The 24502-nt window shown below is 36.6% G+C and overlaps 2 protein-coding genes across 3 annotated transcripts; both read left to right on the top strand.

Moving 5' to 3' along the window:
- The first annotated feature begins 4477 nt into the window (after window positions 1-4477).
- On the top strand, window positions 4478-5098 carry LOC108735102 (NEDD8). Its single transcript, XM_018466927.2, has 3 exons — window positions 4478-4666; window positions 4723-4853; window positions 4915-5098. Exons 1-3 carry the CDS (start codon window positions 4649-4651, stop codon window positions 5000-5002), a joined length of 237 nt encoding a protein of 78 aa, XP_018322429.1. The 5' UTR covers window positions 4478-4648; the 3' UTR covers window positions 5003-5098.
- Window positions 5099-5254: 156 nt separating this feature from the next.
- LOC108735101 lies at window positions 5255-24213 on the top strand. 2 transcript variants are annotated; one of them, XM_018466926.2, is made up of 7 exons: window positions 5255-5503; window positions 9725-10187; window positions 10247-10462; window positions 12604-14690; window positions 16745-16943; window positions 17648-17799; window positions 23277-24213. In XM_018466926.2, the coding sequence occupies exons 4-7, from the start codon at window positions 12618-12620 to the stop codon at window positions 23571-23573; spliced, it is 2721 nt and encodes a 906-aa protein (XP_018322428.1). In that variant the 5' UTR covers window positions 5255-5503; window positions 9725-10187; window positions 10247-10462; window positions 12604-12617; the 3' UTR covers window positions 23574-24213. The 2 variants fall into 2 exon arrangements, with proteins under 2 accessions (XP_018322428.1, XP_018322427.1); XM_018466925.2 differs by lacking the exons at window positions 9725-10187; window positions 10247-10462.
- The last annotated feature ends 289 nt before the right edge of the window (window positions 24214-24502 follow it).

Here is a 24502-nt window from a genome sequence, read left to right as displayed (position 1 = left end):
GAACGCCATGCAGCCCTACTACCGGTAACTGCTTTAAAGTTCAACTCTGAAATCCGCTTGAATTAACGGAGGATAAAAAAACACGCTGTCCAATGTCTTCGATGCCTACTACGACCACAATGAATACAACGCGCCCAATCGTTACATTCGATTTGATACTATCATTACAAACCAATGACATCTGACAGGCGTTTTGAAATGGTGAACTTGTCAGGTCACAGCCACCTGCCTTATTTCCAGAAACATTGTCCTAAATATCCTTACTAGCAAGAGGAAACAATGACTGCCAGAGCAGATAGTAAGTGAACTGATCGCCCAATTACGGCGAATTCCGGTTAACATTGCTACTTCATGGTTGCTTTTTTCTAGTAGCACGAAAGAAGACTCTCATTTTTTCATCGACCGCCTCGATGTCATGTTTTGAATGCTTCGGACACATGCGACGAACACGAAAAGCGGCTAACATATTGTTTACAACTAATGGAGATTTAACGTGCGACACCTTACCATCTATTGGCCACACGTCAAACCAACACAGCTGAGCCGTCAGACGGATTGGTCCCAGGAAGCCACCGATGCGGTGCCTGAGGGTTAACGAGGCGAGTAACCCCAAGTTCGGGCCTATCTACGCCCTTAAGCGTTCAATGCAGGGACTACACAACGAACCGGGCGATCCGCTGCACAGCCCCCTAGCCCAGCATGTGGGCTGTACCTACCCAACTGCCACCTCGAGTCCAACACCAATTGGCGGAGCAGAAATCGAAGCTAGACTGTGGGCTCTCCGCCTCCTGAGTACAGGTATATGCTCTCCGGTCGTCATCAGCTACTTCGGAGCACCCCTCGCTGGGTGACATCCGTTTTGTTGTACTCTCGCTATCACCGGACATCCTTCAGCCTCCTGGCTCGCCCGAGCTACTACGCTTCTCGCATCTACTCTGCTTTCACCATAAATGACACTTACTTCGCCTTGGACATGGGTAGTGAGGCAGCTACTGAGAGGATCGCTGACTTTTCGGCGCCTGTCGAGGTTCCCATGCGATTGCCACTAATGGTGATGGTGGCTTCACCGGGAGAGGCTCTCTTTCGACTCGGCAGGCTTTATTGCGAGGGGAGAACCGACACTCTCGCGTTAGCCTACCTCGTCTGTGCTGGCCTTACGTCGCGTTCGACCGCCAGCTGCCGCATACTTTCCCCTCAGGGCTTCCGCGGCTCTCTGTGGCACACCAGACTGGTGCTTCCGGACCTTCGCCCGTGTCCGTCGGCTGCTTCCCACAATAACTTTGCTTCCAGATGCCCGGGGGCCCTTTAGCTTCGCCATAGCATGTGTATGGGTACTGAGCCCCCCACCGCGACAAGGTGAGGACCCTGGGGGGGAACATATTGGTTACAACTAGCTCACCACGAATTCCGTCGGCTCGTGGTCAAGGAATTCGATAGCTCTTTCCGCCGTAATAACAACATAATGAAATTCTTCGCCGAAAAACACACATACGAGTCAGTATATAGCATTCTAAAGAAGAAGCAGTGTCTGGTCTAACACGAATAACATTCATAGAGAATGAGTTAATGTCCAATTGTCTAAACATGACAACCTCAAACCTTGGCCACTTAGATACAGGCCACCCGGCCTTATTTAATGAGCTTGTCGCACTAACCTACCGATTGGAAGAACATCTATCAGAGAAACAAGAAGCAGTCATGCTAATCAAGCCATACCGTCATCCAAACAGCTCCCCGTATGCTTCTTCTGCCCTGATTATCACTACAACCGCGACTGCTCGGAAAGACAGAAGGGCCATGGAATTCTGTCACCACGCATCAGTAGCCACTAGTAAGTCTGTCACAACCTCCCAGTGTTCTCTACGACAAGAAAGACGCCCTGCCACCAATCAAGTAGGGGTTGCGCAGAAAACTAACCGTCAAACTTCTACTCTTCGCTTAATTTGGTCCGACACAAAGTATGGGAGGACCTACAAACCAAAAATATCACGGACACAATAAACATCACGGTTCATATAAATGGGGTCGAAATAAAGTTGCAATTTTTTCTTTGTCCGGAATTGTAGGAGAAAGTGTTCCTATGAGACTCATAACTAATAGACTCGCGAGCCGTAATCGACTACAAGCGGCGTTGTATTCAATTTGGACGAACAGGGAGGTCGATAGCGTATTGGAAAATATCATACCGTTCCAGCGCCTTTAGTTCTGGTGCTATCACATCTCCTCACTAGAGTTCCGAAACGTTTCGATTCTGAAGGCACCAGCACTAACGACGCGATCCACAAAACATCGTATACAGTTAATCAGGAACATGTTACCAATTTCAAGTCGTACCGTTCTGTCTAAAGAACGTTCTTTCGACTTTTCAAAAATCAATGACGGCTACATACGATAGTTTATTCTCGTCTATTTAGGTGATATAATCGTGTATTTCAAAAATAATCAGGAACATTTGCACCACTTACCTTATATTGGAACGGCTCCAAACCCACGAACTATGAGTTGACTTTGAGAAATGTCAAATCTTCCAATCGGAAAGAGAATATCTTGGAAAAAGTTTCTCGGTAGGGAAACCCACCCACAAAACGTCACCTACAACAAATCGCCGACTTTCCAACCTCAATCAACCGGCGGAAATTGCGGCAGATCCGACCCTGATTTATCGTACGTTCTGCAAGGGGGTCTCACCCACACATGATTTGCCGCGGTGCTTTATAAAGAAGGGACCTATTAGGAGTGGAAAATCATATCAGCCGCTAGTATCAAGTTGATGCTGACAGAAGAAAAGTACGAGATGGATGATACTTCTTTAAGAGTTCTTTTTAACTGTTGAGACGCCCAGTCTCACACATCCTACCAGGAAAATCCCATCGTATGACGGAAGCAGACGTGGTGGTTGTACCCGAGGCTACTAGGCATCTGCTTTACTGCTTCCACGACAACTAGAACGCCAAACATCCCGGCCAGAAGGAGAATGAGACGCCATTAAGCATGAATTTTACTGATCTACTTGAATCCTAGATGTGCGAAGTTATGTATGTCGATGCCTGATTTACGTCTGTAACAAGACCGGGCTCAGGCAATCGAAGACAACATTATAGCCCCGTAATCCCATGCGTCCCTAGGAGACTGTCTTCATCGATATTATGAGCCCCTATCCAATGACTACTACGCGGAGTTGGTTCATAATTTTCTTTACAGACCTCTTCTCAAGAAGGGTAAAGGTAAAAGCTATTATCAGAGCCACCACAAACGTCCTACTCTTTCTGGAAGAAGGCACATTTTATCAACATGACTACCCACACTATTACTTATCGGACATTGGCCCACACCTATTTACAACCCCAGAGCAAACCTTAGAAACAAAGGAATCCGTATCCACTTAAGTTATCAGAACCCGAAGCATTGAGACTGTTACCTATCGAACTTCTTGTTCAGTTTAGTGAAGCCCTTCTAGGATACAACCTCCTCCGTCCTTGACAATATGTGCATAAAACAAGACAATTATTTCGTTTTTATTATCGCCCGTATCAACAAAAGGAACAAGTCACTCTACCAGTATGCGCCGGAGTTCTTCAACCCTACCCCAGTGAGATTTCAGTAAGGATTGTAAGCCCTAGTTAGAGACTTCGTGAGACTTCATCTACTAGTCCCCAATTAGACGGATTCGCATTAAGTCAACAACATGAATACACTAATAAGGTGTTAAAAAAAAGTGATACCTCTCCATTCTTTCCTATTTTGAGCTAATCTTCGCATTTCCTTAAAACTAGAACATCCCACGTCCTTCACTATTTATAAACAGTAATCTAATCTAGGTCTACCTCTGCTCCTCTTAACTCCTGTTTCTGCTTTTAATGTGTCTATGACCTCCTCTGTTCTCCTATTCTTATCAATGCTCATTAGCAAACAAAAATTATTTTAAAATTTGATGTTACGGTTTTGATTGTATACCAACTTAGTAATATTTAAGATTCAATTGCGTTACAGAAATATAAATAAAAACAATCATTTATCTTATAAAATCTAACCTAACCTAACCTAAACACAATTAGGTGATTTTTAAATAAAAATAGAAAGATTAATTGTAAAATGACCAGTTAAACATATAAACAATAGTAAATTTGTTATAATGTGGTAACACCTGAATGTAGGTGACTACATTACGTAGTTTCCAAGAATAAGCATTTCATGAAAACTAAACTGTATTAAACTTAATGATATGAAGCACTGGTAATGTTACCTTATTTTTTATGGTATTTAGTTAACACTAAACATGTACATGATTTAACGTTCAGACTCCAGATTTATTGCATGTGTGATAGTTTAAGATTTAAGTAATCAGATACAGATTTTAAATTACTCCTAAATTAACCACAGCACCACATAAACAACAAAAGCATTTAGCTCGTGCTATTTTGAAAATTCAAATTGTTCGGGCTGGTAGTCACAATCGATTGGTATTCATTTAAAAATTAAGTTACTGTTTACTGTGATGTCAGTAACCGGTTAGGGTTACTTGACAATTACCAAATTTCAGTTTTGATAAACTGAAATAAATCATATTTCTGTTTTTAAAATACAAATTAAATTGAATTCAATTGTGGTTTAATTTTTAATCGCGCAATCAACTTAACCTCCTACAAAAATGTTGATCAAAGTGAAGGTGAGTTTGCATTTAGGTTATGTGTTAAATTTTATGTCAGGATTTTTAATTATTAGACGCTAACTGGTAAAGAAATTGAAATTGATATAGAACCAACAGATAAAGTTGAAAGGATAAAGGAGAGAGTAGAAGAAAAAGAAGGAATTCCACCACAACAACAAAGATTAATTTTTTCTGGTAAACAAATGTAAGTGTAGTTGAAAGTATGTATCGTTAGTAATAAAATTTCATTTGCATTTTCTTTTTAGGAATGATGAGAAGACGGCGCAAGATTATAAAGTTCAAGGAGGTTCAGTGCTTCATTTAGTCTTAGCCCTTCGAGGTGGATTACAATAAGTTCCATTTTGTAAGCTACATATTTTAAGTTTATATTCATGTACTTTGTTTAATTTACGTCGTAATTAAAGTAATAAAATTGTTTATTGAATTTTATTAAATGTGCTTTAACGAAGAGTTATTCTTATGCTTTACACATGAGTAAGGCATATACACTGATATCCACTGCATTTCCATCATTTGATGCATTCTAAAGAATAAAGGTAAAGTGTGAGTTCAGTTTTAATATATTTTTTTAAATTGGGTTTTAATATATGAAAGAAAGCAGAACTATTGTCTATGGGAAGAGTTACTTAACCTAAATAGTGAAGTTGTGAAGTTCTGGTGGAGTGCATGTAATACAGATATTTTTTTGAGTATTTGGCTTAAACAATTAACGTTTGCTGTGTTTAATAATTATATTAAAGTGCATTGTTTGTTAAGTGTTGTAAAACAATGTAGTAATGGAAAAGATGGAAATAATCCAGTACCTTGAATTACTTAATTCAAAAAATCCAGTTGGTAAGTCTAAATAATAAATAATAATAGTTATTTTACAATTAATTTGTTAGTTTATGGGATGCTTTAAATGGTAGTTATACATATTGCACAAATATTTGCAACTTAGAAAAATTTGGAGGTTATATTTGTATTTGTAAATGACAGTAAAATACAGCTTGTCACAAGTACGATTTAGAAAGTTCTATTGTATCATAAAACAAAAATGGGTATTGGGATGTCTTGCCCGTCTTACCGTATTACATTAACTTTTTAATTCAAAAGTGTCCATTATTATTATTGTATATTAAGTAATTAACTCGAATACCAGTTATGCAGTTATTATTACTTTATGGTAATTGCTTTTTATAGCACAGGTCAACACAAAAAATAACAAGAAAAGTAGTTATAATGTTAAATTAGAACCTTTCACATATTAAAATTATAGTAGGTAGGTAGTAACACTAGTTTTGTAGAAAATATTCAATAGCTCCTAAACTGCTGAACTTTACTAAGTAGTACGTAAAAAATAAAAAAGTAAGTAAATAGGTGCCGTTAATTAACTTATGTCTGAAAATATCTTCAGTGGCCTCTGTAAATAGTTTAAAAATATAAAAATTGAGAAAAGAATATGAAACCATTGATTATAATACGTCTAGCTGGTGTAAGGAAATATGGTCACGTTGTAAAAATTTTTTCCTTCTGACATGTGGGGTGTCACATATAGATACATCTTTTTCTTTGAAAGAAATTGACTAAGGTTTTTGACATATTATTTTGTGACACATAACCAGTAACATAAGCAAGGAGTAGTAAAATCTTAAAGTTCACGGGCTTCTCCTATAGTGCTGGTACGCAAGAAGGATGGCTTCACGATATTTTGTCTGGACTATAGAAAGTTGACGTAACGCTGAAGCTACCAATTACCCTGAATCGACGACACACTAGATAGTCAAGCTGGAGCTAAATGCTTATCTACTCTTGATTTGAAAAATGGATAGTGATGGTAAGTGGATATGCAACCGCAAGATATGGAGAAGACTGCTTTTCTAACCGGAAATGGCCTATGACAGTTCAATGTGAAGCCTTTTGGATTGTGCAATGCACCGGGTACATTCGAAAGACTCATGGACACTGCATTATAAGGAATAAACTGGAAAATCTATTTGGTTCACCTAGACGACATCATTATACTAGGAAGAACTTTAAACTTCCGAAACGTGACTGAAGTCTTCAAGAAATTTTCAGCCGTAAGATTGGAGCTATGTCCCAAGAAATGCATCCTGTTTAGAAGAGAAGTGAAAAAACTAGGCTATGTCATAACACCAGCAGGAATTATGACCGATCCCGAAAAAACGGATATCGTATGGAGTTGACTCATACCGAAGGATCGTTACTAACTTTGCTTCTACTACCAAAGATTCATACAAGGATTCGCCGATATAGCCCGACCACTACACAGACTTACAGAAGACGGAGTTTCATTCCATTGGACATCTGAATGCCAAAAAGCATTTAAACATCTGCATTTAAACATCAGCGAATCCTTTTTGTAGTGTGGAGCTTGGTGGTGTGTCATCTCAAAGATGGTGAGGAGAAGGCCATCAGGTACTTCAGTAAAACACTCTCAATACCAGAATGAAATTATTGTGTCACTCGTCGAGAGCTTATGACGGTGGTTAAAACTTTCGAAAATTTCCACAAAACCTGTTGCACGTTGGTTACGACTTTAAGAATATTAGTTTGACATCGAGGATCGCTCAGGTAATCAACACGGCAAAGCAGATGCTCTATTCCGGAGACCTTTGCGTAGAAAACTACAAGCATTGTTCATTTGCGGAGAAGAGCTGGCGTCGATCTGTTGTAATGTAACCACCGTTCAGCCTAAGGGATCCTGGGAAGACAAGGCATTAATCGAGGACGAGAGGAAGGCCCAATAATGAGATGGGAGGAAGTCGGAACCTTAAGACCATCGTGGGCAGATGTAACCCACCTAAATTAAACAACGGAAAGTTATTCGGCGCAGTGGACTTTCTTTAATTTGGACCACGACGTTTTGAGAAAAAAATGTGGGAAAATTCAGATGGAACCAGAAACAAAGAATTTCAGAAGCCTTAGAAGGAGTTCATGACGAAGGACATATCAGCGATACTAAGACTTAAGGAAAGGTACGCTAGCAATTTTATTAGTCACGAATTACAAGTGATGTGGAAGACTGGTACAGGAAATGCCCGACGTGCGCCGCCAGTAAGGGACCGAAGACAAGTAGTTGTGGACGAATGCAACAGTATAACGTGGGAGCGTCATTTAAGACAATAGCAGTCGACGTGGCACGGCCATTTCTAGTGACGGACTCCGGTAACCGATAAATCTTGGTAGTCAAGGATTACTTTAGTAAGTGGCCCGAAGCATATGCGATACCAAACCAAGAAGCACACATCGTTTCTGAGAAGCTTTGACAATGACTGGATTACCCGATATGGAATACAATTGGAATTGCATTTCAACCAAGGCAGGAACTTCGAATCGGCTTTGTTCAAGAATGTCGCTGAACTAATGGGCATTGCTAAAACGAAGACTACGCCCTTACATCCACAGTCTGATGGAATGGTTGAATGATTTAACGCTACTCTGGAGACCAATTTAAGAAGCTTCGTCAACGAACACCAAACTAACTGGGACCGACACATACCACTATTCCTCCTGGTTTATAGATCCGTTATCCATGAGACAACTGGAACAACACCAGCCAGCATTTTATTCAGGAAAGAACTCAGGTTTCCAGCGGACATGATGTTTGGTCGTCTTGAAGACTCTCCACTACCTATGGACGAATACGTAGGTGAACTACGAGAACGATTAGAAGTCATCCATAACGCTATGCATACGAAGCTAGGATTTGAAAGTGACCGCATGAAGACCAGATACGATCGACGAGTCAATTCTGCTGTGTTTAATGAAGACGATAAAGTATGATTATATAATCCAAGAAAGGGACAGGCTTGGGATGGTCCATAAACCGTTACTAGACGCATAAACGACGTTGTTTATTGAATTCAGAAGGGGCATCGGGCAAAAATGAAGATCTTCCATCTTGATCGGCTTGCTCCTTATAGAGGCGACGTCACTGATCGGGACGACCAATTTTAGGAGGGGGCAGTGTGGGCAACCCAACGTACATAGTTACAAAGCAGACCAGGTTTCTATAAGGCATATACTGGAACATTCTGGAATAGGGACAGCCTGTATAAATAGTTGTCGCGAGATTGAGAAGAGTAGTACGAGTCAAAGTGTTGGAGGCGATACAAAGCGAAGAAGGGCCGAAGAAGTGACAGAGTGTTCTTACAGAGGGGAATTGATAACTAATTAATAGTAGAAGTATTAATTAGACAGAAAATAGTTAAAAGTTGTAAAAGTGCCAGAAGGAGTTTAAATATGTGACAATATTAAATACGAGTCACATCGACACATCTACAAAATTTGATTTAGGGAAGCTATTCAAAATTACCAATGAAAAAAATTGACAGTAAATACTGAAAATCATGTGAATAATAAAAAAACTTTTATCATATGCGTTTTTTACAATTAAGTACAGTGATTGCTTTTTGCAGAACTGTGTATATTTTTTTGGTATCGTCAATATTGCTCATTTAAAAGGTTTCTTGTAACGTGTGAAATTAGGAGGTGCACAAACATGCATAAAGATGAGATCTAAACGCAAATTCTAGCAAAGCTGGTATTGTTTCTTGATCTGACAATCTAAATGGACCATGCAAATAAGTATCAATTACTCCTATGACACATGATTCTGAATTTCTTCTGCATAAAGGTGGCCATTACACATATTTAGTTTCTTAGGCTAGGTCAGATTAAGTTACCTGCAATTAACATGTAATAACAAAAATTCGATGTAAGTGCGGTCTGTTAATTCCAGCCTAATATTTCAGAACTCGAGGACCGATTTTGCTCATTCTCTGTCATTTCTAAAATGTTTTCTTCTGTAGTCGTATTCGTATTTAACGAGGCTGGCTAGTATTAGCTCTCTTCGGTTCAAATTATTCTGTTTCTGGAAGATGCTTCTCGATGCTTGCAAAAGCTTCGGAAACTAATATCTCCTGACCCTGAGAACCTTTGGTTGCTCTATATCTTCGGAAGTAAATAGCCAATACGAATTTCGTCTCAAAAACTCCATATATTTGCTTATGAATGTTCATTTTTTAGTTAAGTATTTTTCCAATTTGGCAGGCATTTGCTGAATAAGTTTGGTAGTCCCAACTCCCTTTCGATTGGAATACGTCTCAGCGTTTATAGTCAAACAAGATACGTCTCAACACCAAATCCTAATAATCCTATACACATCTCGCTCAGTGAGATACCATCGACAAACTGGCTCCCATTATTCCAACCACTCATATGCCCGGTCTGCCGCCACCAAGGCCACTACCAAGGCCTTTCATCACTGGCAAGTCCCGGAGTTTGTCAACTGCCGCCCTTGATCAACTCTTCGCTACTCTCGAAGGCGGTTACGCCCCCAATCTGTGGATAACGTCGGCCGACCGTAAGGAACGTAAACTCCAAAGGGCTCCGCCACCACCATCAATGCCGTTGCTGCCTTCCTTATTACCGACTCCACCGAAGGCCAACTGACCCCAATCCCCACCTAACATCAGTGTCAGGCGCAAAATTTAATTCTGATGATTAAACAAAAGTATAATTTTGGTAAAAAATATACCTACAATGTAATTTTATAAATTATTTTCATTGCAGATGACAGGCAAAAATAGTTAAAAATTAGGTGTTCAACAAAAAACTAATAATAATTACGTTTGAGAAGGCAAATAATTACTAACGAATTTTATGATGCTAAAAACCTATCAAGTGAGAACGTCAATACCATATGATGATGGGTACCTACCAAGAATGTAAATTATGGTGCAACAGAACTTTCTGATGAAAAGATTTACTTATTCGAAATAAATATAGGTAAAACGTAAAAAAACATAATTTGATGCCTTGGTGTACGGTTTTTTTATAATTTGTGTTAAGAACTTGTTTGTTACTGCGTGAACTAACTAGAAATGCTCTTATTTTTAATAATGGCGATCCATTATCATTTTAGATAAAGTACATCGGCTCAAAACCCAAAAAATTAAAAAAATTAGTCATCTTTTAGAGGTTAGGTTAAGGGTCCGCAATCTTTCGAGGTAGAAGAACCAACGAAAGTATCAAAAAGCTTTAATATTATTTTATCATCAGGTCATCAGTCCGAAGAACGAGGCCTTCACTATTTGCAAACATTAATCTAATCTTCTAACATTAATCTAGGTCTTCCTTATCCCTCAGAAGGTGTATTTCCTTTCTATTTCTCTTTTTCCTTATTGGCTTCTGTAATGCCCTTCGTTATCCCACTCCTTATACCTCGTCATTTCTAAATTTTTCTATCCTCAGTGTATACCACATCTTTCACAACATCTCGTCCCTAGTTGCTGTAGCAACCACCAGTACGCAGCGGCGCGATATTTAAAGCGCTAAGTAAAAGCCGACATAGCTTATGTTATTCGTTAATTAAAAATCTTGCGTTACACAGGGTGTAACAGAAATAAGTGCCGAGCATTGGAGGGAGTAAACCAAATGTAATAAATAATCGCACGGTAAGTTCAGCAGCTTGGTTGATCAGAAAACCGTAATTATTTGCTATCCGGTCCTGTACGTGAGTTGATAATGTAGGTAGGTATCTACCGAATAGTGTAGTGCGATAAAAATTCTGCAGTTACATGAATGGAGAATGTAAACATTGCCGATTATAGAAGATAAACATAAACTACTTAGTGCTGTACATAAAGTTTAGACTTTTAAACTAAATAAATACATTACAGACAGGACTACGTAAATGTACGAAGACAAAAAGAAAGAAGGTTACGTAAACATTATTCGGCAAATGAACATAATTTCGCACCACATTTACCGGAAACAGTTCCCTAATCGCGAAGAATGCACGACATGGAAATTTGTGTCCCATCAATAGTGGGTACTGGGAAAATTCAAAATTTCGTCCAGCGTGAAACAAATTTCTCTATAAACTACACCATATGGAAGAAATTAGGCTATGCAGCACTTTTCTTTTGAAACCACCGACACAAATCCACTCGCGGCTGAAAATCATTTTAACCTGCACTAATCATTGATGTTGTATTGCTGAATTAGTTTATTGAACTCCACATTCCCTATTACATACATACATGGTTTAAATGTTGAAAGAATAAACGGCTACTAGACGTTTGTTGTTAATGTAAACACCCGCAATGAATCACACTTAGTTTAATCTAGCAAATAAACAATATATAAAAAATACAAAACAAATACCACACTGATGCTAGTAATATCAGCTGATTGAATGCAGCGTTGCGGACTGTATTTCTTTACCATAGTCGGAATTGGATTTACCTGTTCTTTCAACGACGTTTTTCTTGAAAACGATGAACTTTCGGGCATATAAAGATTTACTTAATTTTTATTATTTATAGTGCTCTTTCACCTCCTGCAAGCTCTGCACTTATTTCTGTATTTTAACTCTGTACGCGATTTTAACCATAATATAATTAATGCCCACACGTGGTCATTTACTGCTAAGCCACACTCAAAGGCTTAAAGATCCACATGGTTTAGGGTTTAGGTGATTAGGTGCCAATTCACATATGTAATCACCGAAATTAAATTTTAAATCAGGTTAATCTTTCTTACAATAACCTAATCTTCAAGAGGTGAAGAAATGTTTCAATGTACTTGATCTAAACTGATAATGGCCGACATAAGTAGATACATAAATAAAAATAAATAATATATCCTCATTCCTTACATACTTTTGTTTACTTTCAAGGATTCGTTGGCATATTTTTTTATTTGTTGGCGATCCTTATTTTTTAAATAAATGGTTATATGAATTAGCAACCATAAATAATTATGTATCAGGTTTTTTTAAAACTGAAACAGTTTTTATACCTAGTTCGGATATATACGTGGTACATTTTATTCTGTAAAAGTAAAACAATGAACTGTACATGTAGAAGATTATCTTTTAATAAATTAAATGCACTTTAATAAATAAAATACGTATATTTTTACAGATTTCTTAGGCAATATGGACGATCTACTGCAAGAAAATATTAAAAATTTGGAAGAAAACCTAGAACAATCATTTAAAGAGATACTTGAAAAAGAAAATTTTGTTTACACTTTACCCACAGAAAACAGTAGATCTCAGTATCTTTATCTCAATTTTCATTTCATACGCCAATTGCTTAAAGTTCTGCAAAATAGTCCAGAAGAAATGCTTAGTGTGCAACAAACTAAAATCGTAACAAATATTTTTAGAAACATTGTTGGTGTAGGGATAGCATCTTTGCTGCTTCCTTCGATGAATTATACAGCTTTACCTAGTGACAAATATTGCAAAGAGGAACCGGTTGATGTAAAATATAATAGACTGATATTTACTCTGTATGAACTTTATATTTGTATGCAATCTAAACTTATAAAACCAATAATCACCACTAATTATTTTAAATATATTTTGTCTGCTCTGTATCAGGTCTTATATTGCAAAGTTAAAAAGCCATCCTTAATATGCGATGATAAAACAGATTTTCAAATGACTGACGAGTTCTATGCAAGAATTTTAGAGAATAGAAAGAGATTCGCTGAAGTTTTTAACTATTGTAAAGACAACGTTTTTAAGACTATTTATTTACGTGAAACCATGATGTTATTAAAAAAAAATTCACCTAAATGGTTAAACGTAGCAGTAGCCTCGAATCTTAATGAAGCAATGGGAAAATCGAAAGGGGTAGAAAGCCTTGTGAGTGCTATGCTGGATGTATCAGGAACCGAAAATCCTGACGATACCACAAGAACTTGGAAAATTGTCAGCATCATTTCTAGAATAATAGTCGATTCTAGAAACTCCCCTGATTTCGAAGAAAATATTTGTAAACAGGTTATTAAATTGCTTGATCTCGATTCTGAAGACAGCCGTCGTTTATATCCGTTTGAGCAAGTATTTTCATTATGTACAAAACAGTTGTACTGTATTGAGAGAGATAAAAAATATACTCAAATCCTGGTGAATAAAGTATTTGAATTTTTTCAATGTTCTATCGAGGAGCCAACGGATTTGAAAAAGGATGTTACTAAAGAAATTAGGAAAGGTATTCGAATTTTACACATGTGCTTTTGCAACGGTGTTGATTATGCTCCTGAACTACCAGCTTCTTTACTGTTCAAATATATAGCCATCCTATTTCGAATATATGTTGTTGTACTTGAAGAGGAACAGTTTGTCAAATTCACAGAACTCCTGAAGGAGGTTTTGTATAAAATATTAACATATGATGATGACCAGGAGAGAATAATGGAGTTTTTCAATGCTACTTTATTTGAAAGGTACACTTCAAGGATTATTGCCATGGATAAAAACATGAATATATTTATTGAAAACGACTCCTCTATTTATATACAAAATGTAGAGCAGACCGATATTACTTCGTTGTCGATAGCTGGAAATACTACCCTTGTTTTGTTGGGTAACAATTTTGGTTTAAAGAGGCATTTCTTTCAATTTCTTCTAAACACTTTAACTCATGAAAACATTTACTTCAATTTAACGACACAAAGGGATTTGCAAAGTAAACAAATGGTCGTAGGACTGATCTGTGCATTGCTTCAAACTGAAGAAGATTCGAAAAAGTTATTACTGGAATGTCAAGAATCCATTTTAAATTATTTTAAAACCCTTTTAGAAAATGCGGTTTTGTTTAAACTGTATACGAAAGAAAATTTTGACATAAATGAAATTCAACATCTCTTTGGATTTTTTATGGTAATACAATTGATGGTAGATATCGTAGACAAAAACACAATACATTATTATGAACCTTTGATCGAAAATTTGCAAATCATTTCGAACAAATCGAAATGTACCGAATTAAAAACAATAGCGACGGATATTCTTTTGGTTTTGAATAATTTCCAATATAATAAAAAGAATTTGAAGAAAGATGCTAAGGAAATTACAAACTTTGAAAAGGCGTTGCAGGATGTATTTGATCCTTTATTACCAATTAGAGGCCACGGACTTTTGTCGTTAGCGAAACTTTTAGAACAAAAAGACGAAGAAACTATGAAGAAGAAACAGTACTTGTTAAACATCTTCCAGGTACGCACTTTTCGTTTTTTTATTATAGGTACTTTTATTATTGATGTTTTTGTATACATCTGCTAGAGTTGTAAACATAAACAATATCACCCACATTAAATGGCATACATTTCCAATAATGAATATGTTACTATTATTTTTTTATAATTAAGTATTAATTAATTATTACTGATGCTTGTTGTTAGATCTTCATAAGTTAAGTTAAATGTAACACTTAATTAGTTATAAGCATAGCCGTCTCTAGTTACAAGCCGTGCTGAAGGTTCACTTGGCAACACTGTGGGAGTCCTAGGATTTCCCAGTTAATGTTTATTTCTTAACAAAATGCCTCGTCGTGGTTGTGTTCCCGGTTGCAATTCAAATTATAAATCATGTTCAAAATCTGGTGAGTATGAGTCTTTATTTTTATTCCCAAAAAATGATGAAATGCAAAAAAAATGGATAAATGCAATACCACGCGAAGATTGGACTCCATCAAAATATTCTGCAGTTTGCATATATCACTATAACGAAAATGACATTATAAAAACAGTAAAAAAAGTATCCACTGTCGGTAAAGTTTTCAATGTGCCTCTAACATATTCAAAATTACGAGAGAATGTTGAAACAGATATTTACAATGTTGAAAATTCTCCCTTACACATAAGTCGTCAGTTTATAGAAATTTTGAATTCCGATTATTTAATGAATTATGATTTAGATGACTCCTTAAAAATTTACATTTCAGAATATGCAGTTCATTCTGCTCGTAAAAAGGTAACTTGCGATAATTGTGTTTTGCTCATAATAAAAAATAAAGGCTTTTGCGTTGGAGATCTTTATTTTGATTATTTACAAAGGGGAGGATTTTTAGTTCCTACTGATGCCAGTACAGTTTTTTTTTCACATTTATGCCATTTTTGAAGAAATAAGTAATAACGAAAATCTGCACACTATTTGTACGGGCTGAACATCAAAAACAAATTTTAGGAAAATTAACTATTGAAAGGTATTAAAAACGATATTGTTTATTTAGAATTTTCAAAAGTATGTAGTTGATGAAAACATAATGATATACTCTTTCAAATTTTATCTTCTTTTGCTAATGTATTGATTACGTTAAAATTATAAATGATAGAAAGCAAGAGTCCCGCCACTCCAATTCAAATTCAGCTAACTGTAAGACTGCAAAAATACGCAAATTAGAAATGTTCAAATTGTAATTAGTTTTTGAAATGAAACTTCTTTACGCACGGTAAGGTAAGTTCGTTTCATGCGAGTTGCTATGTAACGAAATCATGCAACGGATGCCCCCACCTCTACTCGGCCACGTAGTCGAGTTCGTAGTGAGGATCGCTTGAGCCGTGAGCGCGCTTCAATGCAACGTTCGTTACAGGCAACTCCGGCACGTGTATTGTAAAATTTAAATTAATAGTGTACAAATAATACCATTAAACTACATAATTCCTTAACCCCTATCCCGGTATGTTTGTGTGTTTGAAGAAGTTTCACTTCGGTAACGTGTTGTATAATTACACGTTGTATTTTTTATTTCTAATGGGATGAGAAAAAAAATAAGGTAACGCATCTTGGCAATACTTCAATGGTTGTGTGGAAATTTGCCTTAATAAAATTACAATTATCGATATGACATTCATATTAGGTACCTATTAATGTTTACCTAATCTTTTCTATTGTGCTCTTAATACCTGCATATTGAAGTGTATTTTAAATAAGTGTTAGTTACTTAATAATTTGATTCGATTTTATCGTAATGGGTGTCTAAACATCATGTGTAGCGGCGTGTAGTAATAAGTAAGACTCGCAAAATAAGACTGTCACATTGAAGTAATGCGCTGTTGCCAAACTTCTCAGCACGGCTTGTAGTAGAGACGGCTATGTTAGATATAAGTAATCGAATTTTAAAGCCTTTTCTGACTAATAGGAGTATAAATCTGATTGTAATCGTTTTTCACAACCATTTTGAGTTTCGAATATTAGTAGCAATTACATACTCTACTTTTACAGGTTTTATTCAATATTTAGGTTGTTCTATGAATTTACTTTTCTTTCAGCAATTTTTGAAAGACGAAGACTCTTTTATTTATTTAAATGCGATTAGAGGCCTCGCAGCATTAGGTGATATCTTTCCAGACACCGTATTGGAAGTGTTATGTGAAGAATATGTTAATTACGATAAAGAGAGTAAAGCCGACGGTCATGAAATTCCAATAAAAATTGGAGAAACCTTAGTTCAAATTACAAGAACATTAGGTAATTAATTTTAGGGTATTTAGAAACATTTCAGATCCTTTTGAGTACCTAACCATAGAAATATTAAGTAGCTGTCAGTATATTCCAATTTATAGATATTTACTACTAGCCAGGGCCGGCCTGGCCCGGGTTGCAGGGGTGCAAATGACTCAAAAAATGTGAACAAAAAAAGAGAAATTAAAAAAAAACTTAATAAATTTTTAAAACAAGAGCAAAGACCCAAGCAAAAACAAACGCAAATTTCCTCCTAACTTCTTAAATTTATTTGAAAATGAGTGCTGTTAAGATTTGTGCACTTTTCCTTCTAAACCAGGCCATTTGGTTACATCGCACCCGGGCCAAAATCTTCATTTCGGCTCTTACTAGCTATAGCATTTCATAGTAACGGTACAGTTCGTGGTAAATATATATACAGATGACGATATATTGCCACTCACTTGATGTGAGCAAAACCACGATCCAGATCTGGTGATTTGGATAAATTGCCGACTAAGAACTTAATATTCTTCAATTATGTGAAATTTATCTAAAAATAATTCTTGTCTATTGAAATTTCAGTGTGGTAACTGATGGAGAAAGCCTAAAATTGTTTTTGTTTACTATAAGTAATTTGTAAGCCTTGTAAGATCAAAATTCTATAAATTATTATCTATGTGAGCTACGGTAAATGTTTGCTCAATTACTATTAAGTTTTGTATTAACAGGTAAAATGGCATCAAAACATAAATCCATTCTGCTGAATACTTTTCTTCATGGTGCGAAAAATGAAGACCATCTTCTAAGGGCTTCAAGTCTTTCAAATTTGGGGGCTGTATGCCAGGCTTTAAGATTTGGTGTAGGAACTATAATCACCGAAGTAAGAAATAATCTCGTAATTAAGATCATTGACACAATTAAATTTTTAGTCATAACTGAAAATCATTAGTTAATAACATTATTTTTTTTAAAGCCAGTAAAATCATAATATGAGGGCAAAAATAAAATGTTTTTATTTTGTCAGTCCGTAATTGTATTTTGCATGATATTTTCAGAAAGGCTTGAAAGTTGAAATGTTTCTGTTTTATATTTAACTGAGGTAACATAAACAATGGCAGCTTTACAGGGTGTTTCTGAAATAAGTAGCAAGCTTGCTGGATGTGATAGGGCACTATAAAACAAGAAAATGTAAATTCGAAAGTTCACCGTTTGCAAGAAAAACATATTTCAAAGTACAGACGAGGACCATTCCGGTGCTGATAGGATCACACAAGAAATTACGACAATTCAACCACCCTTTCAATCAGCTGGTAACAACGTCCTTTCCACCTTTATGGATTATATAGCCATACTTTGTCGCGTTCGGTAAACTCAGCAGAATTTGGCTCGTCGATCGTATCTAGATTCGAGAGTGTTTTACTAAAGTATCCGATGACTTTTCCATGTTTTCTTGTACTTAGGATAACATAACACCTAGTCCTACATTACTAGTATTGGCATCAACGATGAAGGGTTCGTTGAATTGTGGGTATGTTAAGATTGGGGCTCCAGAGAGTGTAATTTTCAGATGTTCAGATGCTTTTTGGCATTCGGATATCCATTGAAATGAAACTCCATCTTCTGTAAGTAGAGTAAGGTCGGTGAATGTAGAATACCATTTTTTTAAAAATTATAAACAAGTTTATTAAACATACTTCTGTAATCTTTTTATTCACGGTAATATCTGTAGTCAGCTAGTTATTTGTTTTTCCCGTCTAGGCGACGTAGCACATAATCTATACCTTTTAACAGACGAAATAATCAAAGTCAACAAATTCTCAGATTGTTAAAATGGGTAGGTAAAGTGGAATAGTCCTATAAGGTAATGTGGAATAGGATATTACCATGGAATTAACACGCCACCATTTTCAGTAAATAATTTCACCTACAACGAGAAAAATATTTTATTTGACTAACATTTTACATGATACAAAAAAAGAAGACTAAAAAAACAGGTAATCATAATATCTACTGGCAGAAATCACAAATATAAACTTCTCTTTCATTTCCTGCACACACTTCATGGCACCAGCCACTACACATTATGCATTGTATCCAAACCTCTCCTCTTGTATCTTCAGAAAATTTACCTGCACAAAAAATACATTCGGCATCTTCATTGGGAGTTAGGGAGGGGAAAATGGAATTGGTTATGTGGAATAGTCCACAATAGCAAACCTATTGATATTCCACAATACCCGCTTATAGACACGAAACTATGACCATATAGAAACTTGGATAAAGTTAATTTTATAGGGCTGTAATATCATACCTCACACTCTAAAACATTTACAGTAACTACACGCAGCACCACTATTTTTAAATCGGTCCAAACAAATGCGTAACAGTTAGCAGTATCACTACCCTACAAAATGTCAGCCACCTGCGAAATCATTTCTGATTAAACACAACGTCATCTATAACAAACATAGGATTACATAACACATTACTTCGAAATACATTAAGAGTAGTACCTAATACAGCAACTAGAATGTAGATGACACTTCTAGTTTTAGTGCAAAAATGGTATTCCACATTACCTGACCTATTCCACATTCACCGACTTTACTCTATATGTAGTGGTCGGGCTATATCGTCGAATCCTCGTATGAATCTTCAGTGGTAGGAGCAAAGCCCCAGAAAGCTTTGAAAAGTTCGTAACGGTCATTATTCCTTCTGGTTATGTCATGATATGGCCTAGGCATTTCATTTCTCGTCTAAACAGGATGCATTTCTTGGGACTTAGCTTCAGTATTGCAGCTGACAATTTCTTGAAGACTTCAATCACGTTTCTGAGGTGGTCGTCCAAAGTTCTACCTAGTATGATGATGTCGCCTAGGTAAACCAAACAGATTTTCCAGTTTAATCTTTGTAATACAGTGTCCATGAGTCTTTCGAATGTAGTCGGTGCAATGCACAATGCATAAGGCATCACATTGAACTGCAATAGATCATTTCCAGTTGTAAAGGCAGTCTTCTTCTTATCCTGTGGATGCTTATCCACTTTTCAAATCAAGAATAGAGAACCATTTAGCTCCAGCTGGACTATGTAGTGTGTCGTCGATTCGAGGTAATGGGTAGCTGTACTTCAGCGTTACGTCATTCAACTTCCCGTAGTCCACACAGAATCTCGTGGAACCATCCTTCCCATGAACTTTGAGATAGTTCTATTACCCCTTGCTTATGCATGTCTTTTATGATAATATTGACTTTCTCTTGTTGCGCCCAAGGAACTCTTCTCTAGGTGGTTGATTGATGGGCCTTATTGTTCCAGTGTCAATGTGGTGGTATGCTAAGTCCTAACAAAATCTTGATCTGACAGGACAAAGACGTGTTTAAAATGGCCAAGAAATTCTTCCAATTGTTTAACTTGGTGCTTGTTGAGATGGTTACCTGACCGTTGCACCAGTTCTGAGAAATTTGCTGGAAGTGCTGTCGGTTTCTTCTTGGGTTCTTCTTCTCAGTCACAGTGGTGGATATTTCAGCTACCGGTTAATATACACCCAACTCTGTGCCTTCGATCGTAGATCTTTCATTCGAAGTCTTTCAAATTGGCTATTCTAACTGGCATCGATGATGTTCCACTTCTTACGAGTGTATAATGCTCTCGGAACGACTTGGCAATACTCGATTCCTTTATGATTACCTTATAGACGGCAAACTTCATCTTATGGTTTGACATTACTATCTCTTCTCCATCGATTGCGCATTGTAGAAGTGCTCAGATTTAAGTCAATTCCATGTTCTTGAAGCAGGTCTAATCCAAAGATGATATCATCTGCTATGTCGGTTACCAATACGCAACTGGATAAGATCGCATTTCCAACTCTAATTTCCACATTGCATTCTCTATGGACTGGTAAAGTCTCACCAGTAGTTGTAATTAAGATCAGTCTTCTGGTCAAAAGTCGAATTCGTCATTCCGATACCACATCAGGTCGAACAATGGTGTTGGATGCTCCTGTGTCAAGAACCGTTATAATATTGTGCTGATTTATGGGCTCTTCTATGAATAACGAGTTAGCACCGTCCAGCTTTGAAATGGTGACTTCTTCGGGGACTCGGTGAGGGTGAGGCAACTTGCGCACCATAAAGTTGGCTGATCTTAGTTTTCCGACTGCCGTGTTTTGTTTGAGGGACACTCTCGACTTATGAGCCCTGGTTTTCCGCAATTCTAGCACTGGTTGGCTGCTTCAAACTCTAAGGCGTGCGACGGTGTTTCTCTTAGAGTCTTGTGGCTTATTAATCTAAGGACTTGCTGTAGTTCACAGTCCCTGACTCCGTCGATAAATGTTTGTACTGTCAGTTGGTTCATGAATTCTTGAGGGGCAGAGGAGTAGGTTAATCTTACGAGGAGATTTATATTGTGCTCAAATTGTTGTTATTTCTTTGGTTACGGCTTTTCTGATGCGTGTGATGTATCTGCAGTAGATGTTTATCTCCGTACCTCATTTCTAGGCGATTGACAAGATGGTGGAAGTAGTCATATTGTTGGGACTCTTGGCGGAATATATCTAGCGCCTCTCCTCATAAAGAAATGATTAGTGCTGTTACTTTTTCTGAATCACTCCAGGAATTTGTCTCCGCCGCTGCTCTAAACTGATTCGTGTAAAAAAAAACGAGATCTTCCCATCAAAAGGTGTAATTTTTGATGATTTTACAGCGGATGTTCAGGTCTTGAAGTAGAAGGTAGTCTTAGCCTTTCAAGTTCTTACTTGTTCTCTTATTTCTTGTTACTTGTCTCATTTCTTCTATTATGATTTCCCTTCGATCGTAACTGACATGAAATATTTCGATTTCTTCTAAAAGCTTCGACGGAACTCTTTGATAACGTTGGATTTGTTCTCCTTTCTTTAAGAGCTTTTCAACTATGTATGGTTTGTATTATTAATTAATTATCAATTCACCACTATATAAACACTTTATCATGTCTTCACCCTTTCTTCTCTTTCTATCACCTCGAACTCTCACCCGTACTGATTCTACTCGATCTCGCTACGACTCCTTTATCTTGGCTGGTGCGTAGTCCAGATCTAAATCCATTTGACTTCTTGACTTGATTGTGCGGGGTTGTGTAAAGCTGCGCAGTTGAAAAGCCAATGCAGAACGTTAATGATTTGCACGACCGTGTGATGATTGCTGCAAATGAAAGAAATGCTTAACTTTTTTGCGCGTCATAAAATAATTTTGGTAGACGCCTTGAGGTCTATCTTTTAGCATGGGGTTCGAATATTGAACAAACTTTATGGGGCACATAAAAAAGGTGATAATATTTCAGTGGTGGTGATTTATCGATATAGCTGCTTAGTTCCTATCGCAATTTCACTGTATGTTGCCAAGTGACGCCCAGGACCAGCTTCTTTTGGTTTTCTTAGAAATTGTTGAAGGGTTACTGCTTTACACACGGTAGGGTAAGTTCATTTCATGCGAGTTGCTATGTAACGAAATCATGCAACGGATGTCGCCCCCTCTACTCGGCCACGTAGTCGAGTTCGTAGTAGGGATCGCTTGAGCCGTGAGCGCGCTTCAATGCAACGTTCGTTACAGGCAACTCCGGCATGTATAGTGTAAAATATAAATTCATAGTGTACAAATAATACCATTAAACCAATTCCTTAACCCCTATCCTGGTATGTTTGTGTGTTTGAAGAAGTTTCACTTCAGTAGCGTGTTGTATAATTACATGTTGTATTTTTTTTGTACCTTGCGATTCCCGATTCCCTATTGAATTTGATTAACACCCGTTAAAGCTTGCTACTTATTTCTGAAACACTCTGTATACGGACACATGCAAATGTAGTAATCTATGAAATAGTGGTGATAACGTTGTTGGTTTATGCTTTAAAACTCGAACTTTATCGACTTTTTTAGTAAACGAGTATATCGTTTTCTACCTTTTTAGTAAATTAGTAAAAACTAAGAATCTTATTTTTAGATATTAAAAAAAAAATATCAGGAGGTAAGCTTTGTAAATTCATATGAAAAATACACTCCCCGATATACTACTATAGTTAACCCAAAAATATAAATTTTTAAAAAACTTTCTAAATATTAAGGAGTAATTTATGTACAAACGGGCAGAGTAGAAACCTTTTTTCTGTCTGAAGGAAGCATTTTATTCTTTTGTTAATATGACAACTGTTTTAATGAAAATAGAATCTGCGTTTTGGTATTATTGCTTAAGACAATGAAATCAATAAATTCTATACAGCTACCATCAGTGTAGCGATAGGTCTTCTGGTGTGAACAAAATAATTTCTTTTCTTGTTTTCCATCTTTGCAAGAAGCTTTTGATTAGTATGTGTATGTATTTTGCAGGTACTAACTTGTGTCCACGGTGTCATTACTACTGACAAAGCACCAGAACCTAGAAGAGCAGCCGTCCATGTTTTACGTCAAATTTTTGTTGGTCTTGGCAAGGAAATGATACTTATTTTGAAAGACGAAATTCTCTTTATCTATAGATCTTTGAAAAACATTTATCAAAATGATGTTGACGACGTTGTCAGACTTCAAGCTCAACTATGCTTAGAAGAATTAAATGCCAACATGATGGAATTCATTTTTCCGCAACCTCAGTTACATTCCGAAAAGAAAGTAATCGAATTAAAATAAATTGGAATGGAATACCGTTATCCTTACAGTGAAAACTATTAAACAGTAACGCGCTTTTCTCCTTACTTTTCTTGTGTAGAAGTTGCGGGGTACAGGGAGTTCTGTCTATCGTAGCGGTATAGACGTGACTATTGCTGGTCAGATGTGCATGGAGTTACTTTCTCTTTTATTCATTCTTGTACATTATTTAACCATCTTGGCGTTAGGCCAGTCAAATGGTAGGTTAACTTTTTGGATAAGTAACCAGTTTTTTGAATATGTGTGTGAGTAGTACTAAGTATAAAATTGTGTTTACGCGGTCGCACCCCCCCCCCTCTTCCAACCGCCACGTTGATGAATGAGTGTAATAGATTTTTAAAATATATTTGTAATCGTAAATTATGATTAAATATATTTTTGTAGCTAATTAAGTCATCTATAAATGTTATTAATTTATATTTCATGTAACATTAGTAATAAACATCCCCTTCGTGTTCAAAAAGCAATAAATTACTGACCTACCTTCTTTTTCTCGGCCGTTTGAATAGCCTACGTTTGACTTTATGTATTTGTAACGACAAACTTTTTTGCAATGTTTTATTATTAATTGTTTTATTATCATTAAGGCTAATGTTACTAATAATAAATTATTATGTTTGTATGTATGTTGTTTATTTTTTATTATTATTTCATTCAATCCCGATAAATTAAACGCCAATAGCAAGTGAGCGCGAAAGTGTACGAACAGGAGCGGACTGGTACTATGAAAGAGCTCAGGAATTCTAGGAGTCAAAGTAAAGTCTAAAAAAAAAGCTTAACGCTGATTGTTTGTTTATGTATTAAATACTACCTTTTCTTCGCTGCTTCGATCGCAGAAATTAATATTGTTTCTCCATAACACCTTTTAACTCCCAATTCACCCTTACAACGTTTTAATTTTATGTAATGTC

Source organism: Agrilus planipennis, unplaced genomic scaffold (genome assembly GCF_000699045.2).
Source record: "Agrilus planipennis isolate EAB-ADULT unplaced genomic scaffold, Apla_2.0 scaffold137, whole genome shotgun sequence".
NCBI lineage: Eukaryota > Metazoa > Arthropoda > Insecta > Coleoptera > Buprestidae > Agrilus > Agrilus planipennis.
This window is presented reverse-complemented; position numbering and strand designations above follow the sequence as displayed.